The sequence below is a fragment of the Tupaia chinensis genome, unplaced genomic scaffold (assembly GCF_000334495.1).
Source record: "Tupaia chinensis unplaced genomic scaffold, TupChi_1.0 Scaffold000037_20, whole genome shotgun sequence".
Taxonomy (NCBI): domain Eukaryota; kingdom Metazoa; phylum Chordata; class Mammalia; order Scandentia; family Tupaiidae; genus Tupaia; species Tupaia belangeri.
In genome coordinates this window covers 51734-71864 of record NW_006159479.1, presented here as the reverse complement: position 1 = coordinate 71864, position 20131 = coordinate 51734, and the positions used below count along the sequence as shown (strand labels likewise).

Sequence of the window (20131 nt, the reverse complement as noted above, 5' to 3'; positions counted from 1 at the left end):
TTCAATTCCTGGCCCATCCTAAAAAGCTAGGTGGAGTGGTGTACCTGTGCTCCCTGCTATTCAGAAGGCTGAGGCAGGAAGATGGATACAGCAAGACCCTATACACAAAAAACGCCAAAAAAACTACATCTCACCTGCACCCATCCAACCGCCCACCCCCATACACAATACTTTGAACACAATTTCTGTTGTTAGGTTAAAAAGGTGCTACTATTGAGGCCAGCAGGTGGCATGGTGGTTAAGGTGCTGGGCACTCCCACATGGCTGACCATGGTTCGAGTCCTGGACCTGGTGGTTTGCTTTCTCACTTTCCGTCTCTCTCTCTGGCCAAAATAAAATAAATGAATAAATAAAATTAAATAATTTAAAAATGTACTACTATGATTTAGTCAGAAAATAAATAATGCAATTTTCTTTAACTTCATATTTATCAAGTCTCTACTGTATGTATATATTACAGAACTTCTTACTTCAGCTCTTTCTTACTTCTTGTCAGTGACATAACAGTCGTTCATGTGAATGTACTATCAATTATTTTACTAGGACTTATAATAGTTTGGAATTTGTGAAAAACCTCATTAAATTTCACTATAATCACTCAAGTGATAATTCTCATTACAACAGCAGCTTAATAAAAATCACTGTGTGCAATGAGCCCACAAAAGCCTGCAGAAAAAGATCTCATTAATAAGTCTTCTTGACATTTACCAAGTACCAAATATCATACTGAGTTTTTCATGCATTATTTCATTTGATCAGTTCTTAAAACGACCTAGAGAGTAGTGCTACTATCATCCCCATTTTGCAGATAAGGAAACTGAGGCTAAAAGATGAAATAACTTGTCCAAGGTCACAATGCTAGTAGGTAACATGGCCAGAATCCAAGCCCAGGCTGCTTAAAAGCCACATGTCTTTCCACTTTCCCATGCTGCTTGCCTGCACTAGAGAAAACTGAAACACTAATTTTCTATGGAGTGTTGAGAGCCAGACATTAAGACAAAATACTGCTGAGCATTCACATAAACGCAGATGAGAGCTCCCATCTTAGGCCATATCTGTGCTAGACACTGGGAGCACAAGGCAGAGTCCCTGCCCTCATGACCCTCACAATCTGCAGAGTAAGAAACTGGACACGTAAACCATGATGAGTGTCACAAATGAGTTGTAAGAATAGTACAGAAATTTCTGGCAGAAATCTCTCTGACACAATTGGGGTAAAGGTATGCAGAGTCAAGAGGAATTGTGAAGGTGGAATCCACAGCACTGGGTGATTGACTGCACGTGCAGTAATGGAGTGAGATGGCGACCGCGGATGAAGGAGCAGACACGGGATGTGTTGGCCAGGTACAACGTGACGGATCTATAACATACTGAAGCAAATACAGTCATGCACCACATGATGCATGGTCAGCAGGAGACTGCGTACGTGACAGTGGTCCCATAAAACGATACCATGTAGACGAGATGTGTAGGAGACTATACCATCTAAGTTTGTGTATATACCCTCTATGATATTTGTACAATGACAAAATCGACTAACAGAATTTCTCAGACAGCCCTGTTGCTAGGTGACACGTGAATGTAGTCAAATTGTGTGTTGCAAAGTCCACTGAGGGGGGAAAAGGCCACTGAAGCAACAAATAGACTCTTAGCTCAGTAAGCCATTTGGTTCCATGCTAATCCACTCCTGTAACCCCCAAGTGCTCATCATCTCTTTTTTATTAATCTCCCTATTTCTTACCTAGTCCTGTTTCATTTTATTCATAATGCGAATATGGCCAAATCACTTTTCCACTTGAAATGCTACTGGACTGCACTGTCCAATGAAGTAGCCACTCATCACATGTGGTTAGTCTAAACTGAGAGGTGCTGTAAGTGTATGATACCCACAGAAGTGTGAAGACTTAATATCAAGGAGGTGCAAATTATTTTATTAGTAATTTTTATATTGATTGTATGTTGAAATGGTAATCATGCGTAATAAAGTATATTCTTAAAAATACTTCGCCTGTTTCCTCTTTACTTTTTAAATGCGGCTTCTAGAAAAATTTAATGTGTGTGTGTGGCTTGCCTTGTATTCCTATGGGTCAGTGCTGTGCTAGTGTATGCCACCGACTAAAGGATAAAATCCAGAGGCCAGGTGGTGGCCCCGTGGTAATGCTACTCGACCCACACGGGGAAGGTCCTGAGTTTGCATACCTGGACATCTCTGAGCAGGCCTGCAGGGCATGGGACCCCTTTGGGGAGTGTCTGCCTCTTTGTCTCTCTCATTGAGGCAATAAATGAACTAACTTAAAAAAAGATGAACCTGGGGTAAAATCTAAACTCTTCATATGGTACACAAAGTTTTCATGGTCCAGTCCAATTTTCTGTCTACTTTACACAGAATTTTCAACTCCCACATCCTAAATCCTGTGCATTTATCCCATCTTCTCTCTCACCTTCCTTTGTGTGTTGCCCTCCTAGTCCTATGAATTTGCTCTGGCTAATAAACTCCTGCTCATTCTTATTTTTTTTTCAAGAATTATTTTATTTGGGAACCAGCAGTTAGTGTAATGGCTATGTCACTGGACTCCCACGTAGTCGACTGCGGTTCGCGTCCCGGACCCGGTGGCTTAAAACTCACGCCGGGCATGTGTGCGTGCGTGCCCAAGATCCCGAGAGGAGAACGGAGGAGAAGGGATTGCGGCATGACCACCCCCCCGGGGAGTGATTTCTTGCTTTCTGTCTCTATGTCTCTCTCTGTCTGTCTGGCAAGCGCACGCACCCTATAGCAAAAAACCTCTCCAAAAAAAAAAAAAAAAGAATTATTTTATTTCACTCCTATTTTATTTAACTTCACTTACTTTATGTATTTTAATTTGACCAGAGGGGGACAGAGTGAAAGAGAGAGAGAGATGGAAAATAAGCCACCAGGTCTAGGACGAGAACTGGAGTCAGCCATGTGGGAGTTCAGTGCTCTTAACCACCACACCACCCGCCGACCCCAACTCCTGCTCATTCTTTAAGAATAACAGCATGCTGCCACCTCTGGAAATATTTCACTAACTTCTCTACTCACAGTAAAGGTTTGTCCCCTATGACCTCACAGCATCAGTTACAATTACACTTATATACCAGTTTCTATCTCCAGCCGTGTCCTATGTTGTCATGAAAAGCAGAAAACGTGTTCTCTAAATCCCCAATGTTCAGGTTAGCTCCATAGTACAGTGGCTAAGTGCTGTGTATAGAAAGCTGGATTCCACATAGCAGACTGTGGTTCAAATCCTGACCCCGGTGACTCAAAAAACATGCCAGGCGTGTGTGTGTGCGTGTGTGTGTGTGTGTGTGCATGTGTGCGCACGCACCCCAAATCCTAACGGGGCATGCAAAGAGAAGAAACAGGGATTGTGGTATGACTATGCCTCACTTGGGGGGGCATGCTTTTTCTCTCTCTTTCTCTCTCCTTCTCTATTGAACACATATGCCCTCTGGCAATACCAAAAAAAAAAAAAAGTTCCCTGTGGCACAGTGGGTAACTTTAGGTGTTTGATAAATGTTTGCTAAATGAATTAATCTACCTAGATAATTGTTGAGAAAATGAACAAGTGTTTATAGAACTTAATACATGTACTACAATAAAAATATCCATTTCAATGAGTCAACAACAGGCCATGCACAGGAGACTGGGCTATGTTTAAATAACGCCCAGATTAAATACTTAAAGAATCACTTTCATACTTACAGATTTCCCTTCTGCCCAAATGACTGCTCCAACTCCTGTTTTATGATCCTCTGAAAAACACATGTTATTTATTTAATTCACTAAAAATCAAAGGTCTGTTAGTTTCAGAAACACATTATTTCAAAATAAAAATAAACATATTTACTGAAACATTCTTCATAACTGTAGCAGTAATTTTTGACATCTTCACTAGCTACAGAAAAGCACCAAACACACACTGTTAAGTATGGAATACAGGAATTACGTGCCAAGCAACTAGACAGGGAGAGGGTCACTACCAACTCAGTCACATCAAGCAGGACCAGTAAAATGGTAGGATCCACAGAGAGATCCCTTCAGACCTATAACCAGCACTGAGTACAGCTTCACTGATTCTCCACTAACAAGTCAGTCTCGGAAGGACTGCTTTTCATAGGCAACAAAATGAAATAAAACAGGAGTTTCTCAACTAATGGATTTATTTGATACCCCTTTATAACATTTGTCTTCTCCTAGCATTTTATACTCTAATCATGAAAAATGCATTTTATGGGGATATTCTTGCTAAGAAAAATTTCTAACTTCTAATATAAACATAAATATACCTTTATGGATTTTCATCTATCTATCTGTTGCTGAATGGAATTCTGATTTAAACAAAATGTCCTTTCCTTGACCTTCACAGTTTACCCAGAGGGAAAAAAGAATGCTAAGTTAGAGACCTTCGATTATTTCTAAATCAAGTGGCAGGAGTTATAAACATAAGATTATAGTTTTCTGGGACCAGCAAGTGGTGTGGTGCTGAATTCCCACATGGCCCATTGCACCACAGTTCCAGTTTCGGACATGGTGGCTTGAAAATCACGCTGGGTACATGTGCGTGTGTGCCCAGAATCCAGAGAGGTGAATGGAGGAGAAAGGATTGCCTTTCTCTGTCTCTTTCTGAAGAGCACACGTGCCCTATGGCAAAAACATTTAAAAAAACAAAACAAAAATAAAAACCAAAAAAACAAAACCTCAAAGATTATAATTTCCTTGCAGGACAAAAACTTTTGCAACAAGGTGTATTTCTTAAAACAATCTGAAACAGAAAATAAAATGCCGAAGTGAAAATTCTACATATTAAACATTCACTTCAAAGATTTGTTTAAAGATCTACTTTTCTAAGAAGGTGAGTTTCAAAAAAGTGGTAGGGCACCATTGCACGAGACTGTGGCCACATGGGGGACGCGTGTTCAGATCCTGAGCCAACCTGAACAGGCAGGGCACGGTACCTGGGAGGCTGAGCAGGGGCTTGCAATGGGGAGAACCTGTCACAGACACCCCTCTCTCCTCCTCTCTTTCCATTTCTCCCTTGCTCTCCCTCTCTTTCTCCCTGTCATAAAACAAACAAACAAACAAATTCTAAGACAAATACACACTAACTTAAAAAAACTATAGTATTTATTAAAATCTTAATAAGGGACCAATGTAGTTAAGTAAATACATTTACACACAGAAAAATAACAATTTCCAGTGAACTCATCCTAGGGTGTTTTCTTTTATTAATTTATTATTTTTAATTTGACCAGAGAAAGAGAGGGAAAGTGAGAAGGCAAGTGACCAGATCTGGGACTCAAACTGCAGTTGGCCATGTGGAAGTCCAATGCCTCCACACCACGCCACCCTCCAGCCCCAGTCCTAGGGCATTTTCTAACTGGTGAGGATTAAGTGAAACTGTGACTTCACCCTACAACTTCCTAAAACTTGATCCTTCTCATGATAACATATTTAAATATCTATTTTCCCAGTAAATGTTAAAAGGAAAGCTGCGCCACTGTGGATTTAAAAACTAGAATATCTTATAAATAAGTTAACTTTTTAGAATTCTTACATCATGTCATAAAATTATATATCTCCAGTTCAAGCAACCTCAGGTTTTTCAGAATTATAACACAGAGCCTTCGTATAATTTATGTTAAGCACTTTTTATCCATGATCTCATTTTCACCCTTAAAGGTAAAGCTAATCAAATTTCCATTTCTAGATGAGAAAACAGGCAGCGAAACTGAGTGACTAAAATTTAACCCTCTAGACCTACTTGCGCTTCCTCACTCCCTTTGGCTTTAAGGCTTCCATAACAAGGACCTCCTTTATCGAGTACCTCATCTGTGCCAAGTGCCGTGAGCCTGTTCTCAATGGTCAAACACTAATTAGCCCCCATCCTCATGCAACCTACATGGGGGATGACAGTGACGAGGAAACCAGCATGTTCGTACGTGCTGTGCTGAAGGAAAGCAGACTTTGGTGCAAATACAATTTTGTTCCTTCCCACACCTCTAGAATTTAACGTGAGGTGGAAAGAATGTAAAACAGTGGCTTCTGTGCTTATTTCTAAGGCAAGAGGCAGAAATTATAAACCTAAGATTATATTTGTCTATGAAATGAAAACCTCTAATTTAAGTGAAATTGTACGTGATACACAAGTCTGAAATGAAGAACGAAAATATAAAATAGAATTTTTTGTATTGAGTCTACTTTTTCTATCATCAACAATATTTTTCAGGCTACATTTTTAAGACTTGGGGGCTGCTTTTTCTGTTTTAATCTGGGGCAGACTAAACTTTGGTAAGAGGAGGAAAATGTGATCTTTCCCGCAGCCGCAGCTCTGTGGCTAATGTTAGTTAAACCAAGAGAATACTCTTTATGTAGGAATACATTTTCATCTATATAAAATAGAGCTGATTTCATCCAGCCTCAAGGCTAGTGACAGAGAGGTAATTTCTCAAGGCTTCTGCCTGTGATTTTTACAGAAATATCTCTCCATGATCTGGTTGCTCACAGGATTTTTTTCAGTACAACCTTGAAGGAAAGGTCAATGTATAATCCTGGAGCCAAATTCCTGGGTCTCTTTGGCTGCTGAAAATCAGAGAACTCTTTAGTCTAGGTTCTGGAACACAGCATGATTATTTCAGTACCCAAACTGGGGTCAGGCCAGCGTTTGTCCAAGTGTGTGCCCAGACCACTGGCATCAAAACTGCTGACTGCATTAACAAGGCAGACGCCTGGCTCCACCAGGAATCCCTGAAATTGACCTTTCCGAGGGAGGCGGGCAGGGCTCAGAATTTCTCACGAGCTCTCTCTTTGATTCTTAGGTATACTAACATTTGAGAACTACTGAGTTATGATTTCAGTTAACTTATTCTCGGCTTGTCCAGTCTACTTTCACCATCAACACTGAGGCCCAGGAGGAAAGTACAATCTAGCTTTGGAAAACACCTAGTCTAATGGGGAAAAAATTACACATAAACAGATCAGAACTCAATATTTAAACCAGGCAGATAAAATATGATGCCCTTCTACCCTTTCTTCTCCCAAGAGTGACCATTTTGTCACTTTTTTGCTACCTTCAGGGTATCCTATAGCTTTAATAACACCTGTATGTATCCTCTTTATTAAAAAAAATATTAAACAACTACTTCCTATTTGTTTTAGAACTCTATTTCAGAGGTTTTAAAATTCATTTTAATTGTGTGTGTCTGTGTATTTGTGTATTTTAAGTTTGCTAACAGGGCAGGTGTGCTCGCCAGAGAGAGGGAAAGTGAGAAGTCACCTCTCACAGGGGATGGCCACACTGCAATTCCTTCCCTTCATTCTCTTCTTGGGACTTTGGGCACGTATGTGCACACACAACCAGTGAGATTTTCAAGCATCCAGGTCCGGGACTTGAACTGCATAACCAACCATTTGGGATCTAGCTGACTTAAACTCCATGCCACCTGCTAACCCGGCCATATGTCTATTTTTAAATATAATGGTTAAATGAAATGGTACCCTCATCTATTAATCGGGGAGAAAAGTTGTTGCACCAAACCAAATGGCGTGAGATTAAAATCTTGAGTAACTGCATCATGAGCACAGTGTATCATGGGGATATCCACCTTCCTGGATTGTCTTCCATGTTAAATGAGGTATGTACATAAAATCACCTAGTTCAGTGTCTAACACATACGACGCTCAATAAATTGTCACTGTTACTATTTACCATCAATGAAGAACTATAGGTCCAGAGTCCCTTATCTGGAATCCCTTATAGCAAGAGTTTTTGAGTTTGATGCATTTATTTTGTGGTCAAACCTGACCTAAATTGATTTATAGCCCCTTAATTATTCTACCAAGTGCAAACATTCACGTTACTCCGTATTTATTTGGTTAGATAGGTGTTTGATTAAAGGGCACTATCCCAGACCCCACTGAGAGTGCTATGAGTAGTTACGTGCAGAATGTGCACCATATTACCTTTTTAAAATCTGAAAAATTCAGGGCCAGCAGGTGGCACAGTGGTTGGGATGCTGGACTCCTAAATGGGCAACCACGGTTTGAGTCTCAGACCTGGTGGCTTGCTCTCACTTTCCTTTTCTCATCAGGTTGGAAAATAATAACAACAAATAAAATTAAATAAATATATTTTTTTAAAATCTGAAAAATCCGGGATGAGCAGTTGATGTAATGGCTACATTGCTGGACTCTCATGTAGTCGACCACGGTTGGAGTCCTTGACCCAGTGGCTTAAACTCACGCCAGGCACGTGTGTGTGCATGCCCAAGATCCCGAGAGGAGAATGGAGAAGGGACTGTGGTGTGGCCATCTCCCCTAGGGGGATATTTCTCGCTTTCTGTCTCTCTGTCTTTCTGGCAAGTGCATGCGCCCTATAGCAAAAACCTCTCCCCCCCAAAAAAAATCTGAAAAATTCGAAATTATTTTTCATCTGGTCCCAAGGGTTTTGGATGAGGGACTGTGGGACCATTTGTCTCTAGATATAATTTTTTTTTCTTTTATCCATTCAACACATACAGTACTTAGTGCTAAGGAAAAAAATGATTAATTAAGACCATTTTTCTTTCCTGGAAGAGTTCACAGTGGAATATGTGACAAAAGACTTGTACCCTACTTAGGATCTGAGTTCCAGGCCAAAAAAAAAAAAAAAAAATCATCCACAGGAAAAAAAAAAAAAACTTTGAAAAATCTTTAAAATTGCCCAGTGCAAAAAAAAAAAAAAACAGAGAGGGAGAGAGGGCGAAAGCGGCTTTATGTACAAAATTCTGCATGGTACTAGTGGATAAACTGATAATATAAAATATAACTATACTGCAGTATAAAGTATCTAATAAAGTAGATATGCAAATTGATATCTATAGTACTGCATCTTTAAGCACCAAAATCATAGATGTGTGAGATGAAGCATTCTCCTACAAGAAACAAGAGTTGCTGAGATAAAATCAAAGAACAGCAAATTCACATCTCCCATCTTACCCTAGGACAAGCAGGGATCTACTGAATTCTAATTAGCGAAGGGGACTTTGTGAATTATGGCTGTAACAAGTGTTCCTATTTGTTTTTGTCTTTCCAGATGGTACACAGAAAAATTCATTACAACACTGGTGTTGGGAAAGAGACTAGTCTATGACCCACAAGATGATTATAACAAGTCAGAATTTTACACAATATAGTTGTCTGGGGTCATACAGTTTGCACCCAGGGTCAAATTATTTAATAAGAATGAAATGATTATTAGTCTGAAAGTAAGAGTATCTTGCAAAACTTAAAGAAAAAATATATATATATACATGTGTGTGTGTGTGTGTATATATCTGTGTATGTGTGTGTATATATACACATACACCTAGACCACACTTGGTTAGGGATTTGGTTTAATAGGCCTAGATTGGCACTTAAGCATCTATACTTTAAAAAAGTATCATTTTATCTAATTTTTAAATTTGTTATTGGACATGTACTCACCAGAGAGACAGAGAGGGAGAGAGGGCGAAAGCAGAGGGTAAGAGAGCAAGCTGCCATGTCCAGGACTCAAACCGCGGTCAGCCATGTGTGAGTTCAGCATCTTAATCACATCACCTGCTGGCCCCAGAGCATGTAAAGTTTTTACAAAAGTTTCAGTGGTGATTTTGGCATGCTGCTGGTTGAGAACTTCCATTTTACTGAATTTACTTGGAAGTGTGGCCTCTGTTTTGAATATACTGCAGACCAAAGGTATCCGTATGGGCCTTTTCTGAAGATTATTTTTCCTCTTCTCCTTTCTTGAGATAATTTTTAAAAAACTAGAGGGCCAGCCAGATGACATGATGTTTAAGGCAGCTGAATCCCATGTGGCTGACTGCATGGTTCCACTCCTGGACCTTGAGGCATGAAAAAACACACCAGCACATATGCATGCATGCCCCAAACCCCAAGGGAATGGAGAAGGGCTAGCAATGTTGCCATCCCCCGTGGCGAGGGATTTCTCACTTTCTGTCTCTCTCTGGTGAGAACATGCACCTTCCTATAGCAAAAACTAAAACAAACAATAAAACCTACTATAGTTCACTCCCAAAACAATCTTACTTTACTGCTCCCCCTGCCTGTATTTCTCATTCCAAAGTTGCATTTTAAAATTATTTTATTTTAAAAACTCTTATATCTGGTAAGATGTAAAAATGCTGCTGTTCCACAATTGGAAATACAGGTGTCATATTTTACCACAACAAAGAAAATTCCCAAGAAATATTTTCCTTTTCCACATATATAACTTAATACAATAAAGTAAAAATGTTTGATTTCTCAACTTGCTGATTGAAGATATACTAGCAATTGAAGGAATTTACAATAACATGCCTTTACTTTGATTCTATTAATTATTTTGAATTCATATTTTATTATAAAGATTTTTTAAAGCTTTTATTAAATATTGAGTACATGTAAAATACTGAAGAGTTAACAAAAATGAATGATTTGGGTTCCTCTTATTTCTTTTTGGTCCTATCTTTAGTGGAAGTCTTGATGAACCATGAAATGATAAAGGCAAAAAGCGGAAGGAAGGGCAAGATAATCAAGCCCTGATTTACAAATACAGTCCTGAATATACGGCCACGAGTAATCCTAACATTGTTCAAAGAAAGAGCTGTCTACTTAGGGACTGACTTGTACATACTGTATGAACAGGAAGTCTTGAGAAATCTAAGAGTAAATGAACTCTACTGAAGATGCGATGACCATTACTTTACTTCAGAGACAAATACAACCCAACCATTCCAACCCGATGTATGTACTAAGCACAAAACTCACCAGTTCGATATGCCAACAACCTGGCCTGAACCATGCAGTGCCTTGCAATTTCTTGTGGCAAACTCTGGTTGTGACTTTCATTAATTTGTTCTGGATTGCTACAGTAAAATCCGAAGTGTTTAAAGTTGGGCACACTGGAGGATACTGTGGCCAAAAGTAGGATAAGGTCTTTCATGTTTTGCCTTAGATTGCTAAAGTATGGATTTTCACACAGGTTCTCCAAACCTATAGTCATCAGTATTTGTTTATGCATTTCTTCATTGGAAACCAAAAATAACATTTCATATTCTTTTATTCTTTCTTGTTTACATTCAGAATAAAAGTCAACGTTAGCATCCGGTAAAGTTTTTGTAATTTTTTGAATAAAGTCACATTTGTAAGAGGTCTCTTCTACAAACTGTACCATACAACACACCAAAGGTTGAAGTAAGACACACACATGGGCCCGACTGTTTGACTTCAATCTTTCCACTGCTTTGGCATCTAACTTTGCATCTTCAGAGCTAGAAGAAGCCTCAGTAAGCAAACTTATCTCTGGGTCAGCAGGCCAATACGAAATTCGGTTAACTCCAGCTGAAATACAAAATATGAAAGGTAATTATCTGATATATGTTAAATTCAGCACTTTCTTAACAAATCTACCTGTTGTTGCAGTAGATCCAGAGGCCCCAGTGTAATAAATGTCATTTCCCAAATAAGTCATTAAATAGCCCAAGGGTTGGCAAACTACCACCCTTGGGCAAAATCTGGCTCATTATCAATTTTTGCACAGCTTTCAGGTGAAGAATGAGTTTTACAACTTAAATTATTGGAAATACCAAAAGAATACTTTGTGACACATGAAATTACGGCAAATCAGATTTTCCACGTTCACAAAGTTTTCTTAGAACACACATCCATTCATTTAGTCTCTGGGAGCCTCTGCATGTAAGAGTGGGGTAGCTATGATACACAGCAGACAGCCTACAAAGCCTAAAACATCTACTACCTGACTGTTTACAGAAAGTTTATTGACCCCAAACGGAACACGTGTGGAGGCATTTGTGGGATCACTGGTTTTTCTAAATTGTTGCCCTAAAGCCCAGTGTCAGTCTCCCATGATTCCATGGCTGCTTTCAGAAATATTACGTACAGCCAACAACTGACAGAGTCTTCAGAGTTTTCTATCTAGAATAAATGATTCATCCATAAAAGTAAAATGTTCCTGTTCTGTGACTCAGAATTCTTCTGGGGAGTCATTCTACTGAAATATTCTAAATAGAAACCAAAATAAATAATGTATGTGTGCTTACTATACTACTCTTTAAAATAATAAAGTCATTTTAAAAAAACTAAATGACCTAACTAGGGAAATAGTTGAACAAATTATGGTCCTCCTCATAATAAAACATTATACAACTATCTACACCATGGCAGCCTTGTAGCCTAATGGTTAAGGGAGCTAGATCCTACGTGGCTAATGGCAGTTTGAATCCCAGCTCCACAGACTTGAAAAACCACCAGACACATGAGTGTGCATGCCCCAAATCCTGGTAGGAGAAATGGAGAAGGTATTGTATTGTGACCACTGGGAAGTACTTTCCCCTCCCTTCCTGTCTCTCTCTGGAGAGTACAAGAGCCTTCTGGCAATTAAAAAACACGTCAGTTAAGGGACCAGCAACTGGTATAATGGCTGTGTCGCTGGACTACCATGTAGTCGACCACAGTTTGCGTCCCGGACCTGGTGGCTTAAACTCATGCTGGGCATGTGTGTATGTGCCCAAAATCCCGAGAGGAGAATGGATGAGAAGGGATTGCAGCGTGGCCATCCCCCTGGGAGGTGATTTCTTGCTTTCTGCCTCTCTGTCTCTTTCTGGTGAATGCGTGCCCCCTATAGCAAAAAAAAAAAAACCTCTCCAAAAAAAAAAAAGTCAATTAAAAGTATATAAAAAATATTTTAAAAAATCGATTAAAAATATTTATATATACCCATAAATAATTCATACCATGAAAAAACTTACATAATATGGGGTGGAAGGAAAGCCATACTAATTTTTTTAAGCAGCAAAATTAAAGACAAAACAATAAATTAAAGGGAACATTTTTCAACTAATGTAACCAAGGAAAGATTAATGATCTTTAACATACACTAAAGATTTTAATTATGTGCACATATGAATTGACAAGAATAAGGTCTCAAGAGAGATATAAACAATTTACAAAAGAGAAAACATAAGTAGATAATAAACATATGAAAAAAATTTTTAATTTATATTTTAGGTTGAATGTTAAGATATCTTATACACAGAAAACCACCCAAATGTTCATCAGTGAATTAACAGTTTACAATAAAGAGAACCCTTTGCAAGTATCTTATATAAACTCGACTAGGAGACATTTTTTTTCTTGTTTGGGTAACTGACACTATGGAAAGTGAAACCACAGAAAAGAAGGAACTACTGGGATAATAACTGTAACTAAACTTATTTAATTATAGCATGGGATTCAATCATATTTCCTTTTCCAAGGTAACTAGTAAAATCTAACACAGCAAGTTTATTTATGCAGGCCTAACACCAACATGAAAGCATTTCCATTGTAGGTCCTTCCTGTTTTTCCACACTTCATTATTTCTTTTGCTAGGCTGACATGTCTTAACTCAAAGACATTAAGCTGTGGTGAGTTACCTGCACACTCCCCCATCGTTCTAATGCTTGGCTCTGAGACTACCCAGTGCTTTCAGTGCAGTCGGTTGAGCACAAGATAATTATATTTTATTCCTTCTTCTCCCTTGACTCTAGAACAGATCAGTCAACAAATGTTTTCATTTGTTTATATTCTTTCCTTTCTATATTAATGCCACCATCTGAACCCTATTTCATATCCTGCCTAATATAATAGTCTACTAATCAGGCTCCCAATTTCTAATCACTCCCTGCTCCAATTCAATAACAGTAGCAACAAAATAATTTCAATCATGGTGTATATATCCTGCTTTAAAATCTTTAATGTCTCTCCATCATCTATAAAAGGAATTAGAAGTCAGTTGAACACAATGAGAATTAATTTGCTTGGCTGAACGGGAAAAGGAGAAAAAGCGGCCACCACTACTATAATACTAATCTTCACTATTGGATAGCAATGGAGAGAATATGGACACAAACCACTATGGAAATATTTGTTGCAGTCCAGAAGGCTTCTAGCCATACAATCTTTACTTTTAAAAGTTCTTCCACTTGTGGATCAAAGCAATAACTTTGAGATCTCATCATTACTCTTAAGATTTTTATGTAAATAAAAATCACTTCTACTCAAAACAGGTCTAAGAATTCTGACTCATACAACAAAGCCCAAAGGTCAAAGAGTTATTTTTAAATTCTTTTTTAAATTATTTGTTTTTATTTTATTAAGTATTATTATTTATTATTAAACCGACAGGGGTTGGAGAGAGCAAGCTGCCGGTCCAGGACTCAAACCTCAGTCACCTATGTGGGAGTTCAGCACCTTACGTACTGTGCTACCTGCTGGCTCCCAGTTTTTTTAAATTCTTAATTTATGCCCCATCCTATCTTTATAGTCCATCTTAGATCATCCAGGCATGATCTTCCATTTCAAATTCTGACCCCAGAACTTAAATTCTTACAACTTGATAACTCTACATGTGTTGATCACCTGATAAGTTGTGTTTCTCGTCCTCTATATCCAATCAATATTCCGCTTAAGCTCCAGCTTCTCATAACATGACAACCTGTAGGAACCACTGTTTCTCCTCTGAGATCATGTCACTTACAGCCTGCATCATTCATTGGTACTAGATGATATGCTATATTAAATTGTTATTCAAGCCCCTAAATAACATGTTGAGGAAAAGAATTAGGAACATTAGGTTTCTTTCCTTCTTTTTAAATCTGCTATACTGTATATGTACAAGATGAAAGAGATAAAGAGACAGTGAGGGGGAGTGAGAAAGTATCCCCTATGGGGCATGGCCATGCCACAATCCCTTCTTCTCCATCTCTCCGTCCTTTAGGGGACTTTAGGCACACATGCACACACACCCTGTGAGTTTCTCAAGCTGCCATGTCTGGGATTTGAACCCCACAGTCAGCCCTGTGGGATCAAGCTCCTTAACCAGTATGCCACGGTCTGGCCAAAGATAATAGACTTTTTAAATGGAAGAATGGACTGCATATTTACCTGGTCATCAGCACCCAGAAATTAGAAAGCAGCCTAGCGTGGCAGAGATGGATAGCTGAATGTTAAGACTTCATGCTCCTCCTTCCAAAGTTTAGAGTAGCCAAGGAGAGAAAGCTGCCCAGCCAGGGATTATAGTTCCCACAAAGAATATGAACACAAATGATGAATGTGACTTCCAGGCCAGAGTTTTAAGACACAGTACACTTCCTTTACCCTCTTTTTCTCAGTCTTCCTCCAGATGCTGAGGACCAAAGGGCTTAGGAATGACAACAGCAATAAGACAGAAGAGACCTAGGCCTGTGAGCAAACCACATAGACGGAGAAAAGCTGCCTGCTGCTCAACAACACCTGCACAGGACTATTATCTGGGTGAAAATGTCTAGTACATTCAGCCACAGAAACGCTGAATTTGGAAAGCACCTAGTATGAGTCTACTAGTTCGGTGAGGGTCATTTAACTGGGTCATGGACAAAGCGGAAACAAAAATCCTTGTTTTCTGACTCTAACTTTTATAACATGTTAAATTGTCTTCAGATATATATGTGCATTTCCCAATTATCTCTGTGGTATTTGTGCAATTTGTTCCCACTGATTGCTCTCAGATAAATGCTCTTAATTCCCAACTAAGGCTTATCTGCACTTACCATTTACAACCATTTTCAAACAAGCAGAACATGGTTTTCTGGAAAAATAAAGATCACAGTTTTTCAGCCTTGACCCATGTTTAATAAGAGCAATTTGACCAGCATGTAAATCTTCACTAGAACAGTGGAGACCAACAATTTTCATGTTTTTCACCACCACAAGACCAGTTCTCTTCTCCTACATTAAGATAAAAAAAAGAAAACAACTTATTAGCTAGAAAAGTAATGATCATGATGGATTACACTTGACTTATTAATAAAATACAAGCTTTTTAAATTTTTTTATCTGAACATAGTTTGTTAAAAAGCACACTTTCCATTAGGTCCAAAAATCTTCTGAAAATTTAGTACTGACTTTAGACCAGAAATGTTCTAAACTTTGGCTCTATTAAGCCAAACAATCAAGCATATACTTCTCATTAATTGTTCTAGTAAAAAATACATTTTAACCTAGTAAAGGGCAAGAACTAAGCTAATATGATTTGTTTCTTACAGTATGGTAAGAGGTAAGATGGTAAAAGGCAGAACCAAAGCAGAGGTCATCTTAAATTCTAAAATATTTTACTGGGTCATTGGAAGTCGTAACATACTTTTCTATACAAAAATGTATCATGGCTTTTCCAATGATCTAATAAATACTGACTAAAATAAATATATACACAACTTCTTTATAAAAATTGGCTAAAAAGGGGCTGGCAGGTGGCATGGTGGTTAAAGGCACTGGATTCCCACATGGCCAACTATGGTTCGAGTCCTGAACAGGGTGGCTTGCTTTCTCACTTCCTCTCTCTCTCTCTCTCTGTTCCTTTCTGGTAAAACTTAAATAAATAAATAAATAAAGTTAAATTGGCTACACCAACTTTTAGCATTATATTTATAATGTATTACAAATATAATTACATCACATTTTTCTTTTTTCCCTTTATACATATAACAAAAAGAGAGAGCGCGCACCTCACATGTCAGTAAGGAAGTGAAAACTGAGACTCAGAGCAATGAGTCTGAGCTCTTTTAGCAGCATTCCACAGACAAGGGATTGAGTTACCTTTCATATAAGCCCCACAGGCCAGGGACTGGCTGGAGTTCCAGAAAGTTCTAATGGATTGCTTTGAGGAAAGATTTTCTATTACTTCAAGCCTAAAATGTCCTCATTATATGAATGCTAATCAAAAAAGTTGGTTTAACAACAGTAATATCAGATAAAATAAACTAATGCAAAAAAAAAAAAAGTTCTACATAAGCCACAAATAGTCTACACTGCTTTCACAGTAGACTGTAAAATAAGGAATGTAAATCTGATCCTTGAGTTCAGGACTGATTATTACAAGAACAGAACTTGGGCTGAGAATAGTAATATCCATCCCTGCTCAAGGGGATTTTAACCTATATTTAATCCCAAGCAGAATTAAAGGCACTGGATTCCCACATGGCCAACTATGGTTCGAGTCCTGAACAGGGTGGCTTGCTTTCTCACTTCCTCTCTCTCTCTCTCTCTGTTCCTTTCTGGTAAAACTTAAATAAATAAATAAATAAAGTTAAATTGGCTACACCAACTTTTAGCATTATATTTATAATGTATTACAAATATAATTACATCACATTTTTCTTTTTTCCCTTTATACATATAACAAAAAGAGAGAGCGCGCACCTCACATGTCAGTAAGGAAGTGAAAACTGAGACTCAGAGCAATGAGTCTGAGCTCTTTTAGCAGCATTCCACAGACAAGGGATTGAGTTACCTTTCATATAAGCCCCACAGGCCAGGGACTGGCTGGAGTTCCAGAAAGTTCTAATGGATTGCTTTGAGGAAAGATTTTCTATTACTTCAAGCCTAAAATGTCCTCATTATATGAATGCTAATCAAAAAAGTTGGTTTAACAACAGTAATATCAGATAAAATAAACTAATGCAAAAAAAAAAAAAGTTCTACATAAGCCACAAATAGTCTACACTGCTTTCACAGTAGACTGTAAAATAAGGAATGTAAATCTGATCCTTGAGTTCAGGACTGATTATTACAAGAACAGAACTTGGGCTGAGAATAGTAATATCCATCCCTGCTCAAGGGGATTTTAACCTATATTTAATCCCAAGCAGAACAACTGAAATCATTTTAAGGATCAGATCAAAGCTAAAATAGTGAAGTTTCAGATTCAGTTATGAGTATAAATATTTGAAAACACAGAGAACGATATTTTGTGAAATGCCTAAAAGAAGGAATAGAGGACAATCAGGTGGCATGGAAGTTAAGGTGCTGGATTTCACAAGGTCGATGGCATGGTTCTGGACCTGGTGGAACAGGCAGCTTGAAAAATCACATTGGGTGCATGTGTGCATGCCCAAATCCTGAGAGGAAATTAGAGAAGGGACTGTGGCATGGCCGTCACCTCAAGGAGTGATTTCTCATTTTCTCTGTCTCTCTCTAATGAGTCCATGCAAGTGCACTATGGCAAATAAATAATACTTCCTTTATAAAATATATATCTAAGAATATGCCTAAAATATGAAAAATCTATATTGACTTTTATAAAATAAGCCTTAAAATTACACTGAATTTGTGAATCCTTCCCCTTACCATCCCTTTACAGCTTTATGTTCCTCAAATACAAAAAATATTTTAGAATCTACTAAATACTTCCAGCAAGTTTGCTTTAAAAAAAAAAATTATTTTGAGTAACTTTTTTACTGATGATGTTTGATCAAAAGATCTTGGAACTATAGCTCATGTCGTTAAACTGAACCAGTGTGACCAGTAGAAGTGGCTGCAACTAAATGATTTTATCTTTAGATTTTCTAAATAATTAAGTAAACAGAACTAAGGCCCAAAATCTTGAACACAAAATGACTTAAAAAAAAATGTTCCTATTACATGGGAAGCATACCACCAACCTACTTTTTATTACAACTATCTTTTGGGCCAAGTTTATTCACCACTTATTTTGTCTGAAATCCTTCTTACCTCAAGAGAAAAAAATTTCTTTGCTTGTAACTGAGGTCAAAATATCAAGTTTGAGACAAGATTTTTTTTCCATCCCAAACTTAACAAAATGAAACAGACAGAAACCTCGGTTGCATTCCATTTCGGCACTTCCACTTACTGCAACTCCCAGGAAGACTGAATCTTTTCAGTGAATCACTGTTCTTGATCTTGATTTTGCTTCACTTCACTAACATCTTGGCAAGTCGTCTAGGTAAATCCTAGTCACAGAGTTTTACATTAAAACATGGGCAAACAAGGACAGTGTCTGCTGTATATGAACTAGCATACTTACTTAAATGGTGATTCACTATTTTTTTTCCTTTTGCCTTTCTTATAAAGAAAACATCTAAAGTTTCTGAGACAAATTATTTCCATATTCTTTTTTGGGCATTTTAGAGACTCACCCTCAGAACTAATCAGGAAATCTCCAGGAATATATATCATAAGCATTAAGGAAACTCTTTTCAAAATATAAATGCTTAGGCCCAGCTATTATGGGTACAGCACTAACAAAGTGCCTTGCAAAGCTGAAAGCCACACAGTCAGCCATGGGTTCTGATACCCAGGTTGGCCTGAAAACATACTAGGCATCCTTCTCAGGATTCTGAGGAGCTAGAGGGCTGGCTATATAGGAGCCGGCAGGTGGCGTGGTGGCTAAGGGTGCTGGACTTCCTTGTGGCAAGAGGATTGTGGCGTGGCAAGACCCTATTGAGGGTGTTTTCTCTTTCTTTCTCACACATGTGCACACACACTTGCTATCATTAAAATACACACACAGGTATGTGCACATACTCAATCTCCACTCCACACCAATGAACCAGAATCTCTGGAAAACTCAGGAGATTCAAGTAATAAGAAAATACTATGCAATAGTAAAAAGAAAAAGGGTCTAGACCAACTAGATGGTATGGTGGTTAAGGTGGCTGGATTACACATGGCCAAGGATACAGTTCAAGTCCCAGACCTAGTGGCTTGGAAAATATATCAGGTGCATATATGAGCACAACTAAAATTCCAAGAGAATAGAGTAGAAGGAATTGTGGCATGGCCATGCTTGCTGTGGGTGATTTATTATTTTTCCTCTCACTCTCCCTTTCCCCTTTCTCTCTGTATCTCTCTAGCAAGAACACATACATAAAGCAAAAACTAAAAAAAAGGAAAATGTTTGTCTTTCAGGTCTAGGCTTTAATTTTAACCTACTTAACTAATAAGTTAACCTGTTACTGTTTCTGGATGATTAGCAGAAGTCATGAAACTCCTCGGTCAGAGACAAAGGACTTCATCATTCACAACACAATGTGAGCATCATGTTTATAATGGTTCCCTCATGCGGTAAGGCCCAGATAGCTGCCTGGACATGCAGTGTACTGTGTTACTAGAGGAGAACACCAAGCTTGGGTGTACTGCTGGTTCACAGTAAATAGTGAACCAATCTGCTCTTTGCCCTGGAGGTAGACATTATTACCTCAATCTTCAAGACCACTCATTGCAAACATAAGTCTGAGAAACAGCCGACGTAAAGAGCGG

At 38.3% G+C, this 20131-nt stretch overlaps 1 protein-coding gene across 3 annotated transcripts in view; it reads right to left on the bottom strand.

The window, feature by feature from the left end:
- CDADC1 (cytidine and dCMP deaminase domain containing 1) overlaps positions 1-20131 on the bottom strand; it is a 47850-nt gene that overhangs the window by 16409 nt on the left and 11310 nt on the right. For 2 of the 3 annotated variants that reach the window (XM_027772137.1, XM_006140507.3), the window contains exons 4-6: positions 15625-15802; positions 10805-11377; positions 3725-3774 (exon numbers count right to left, since the gene is read on the bottom strand). In XM_027772137.1, the coding sequence (XP_027627938.1) occupies positions 3725-3774; positions 10805-11377; positions 15625-15802 (801 nt within the window). Of the gene's footprint in view, positions 1-3724; positions 3775-10804; positions 11378-15624; positions 15803-18722; positions 18823-20131 lie in introns of all 3 variants that reach the window. The other variant, XM_014588253.2, reaches the window with a different exon arrangement.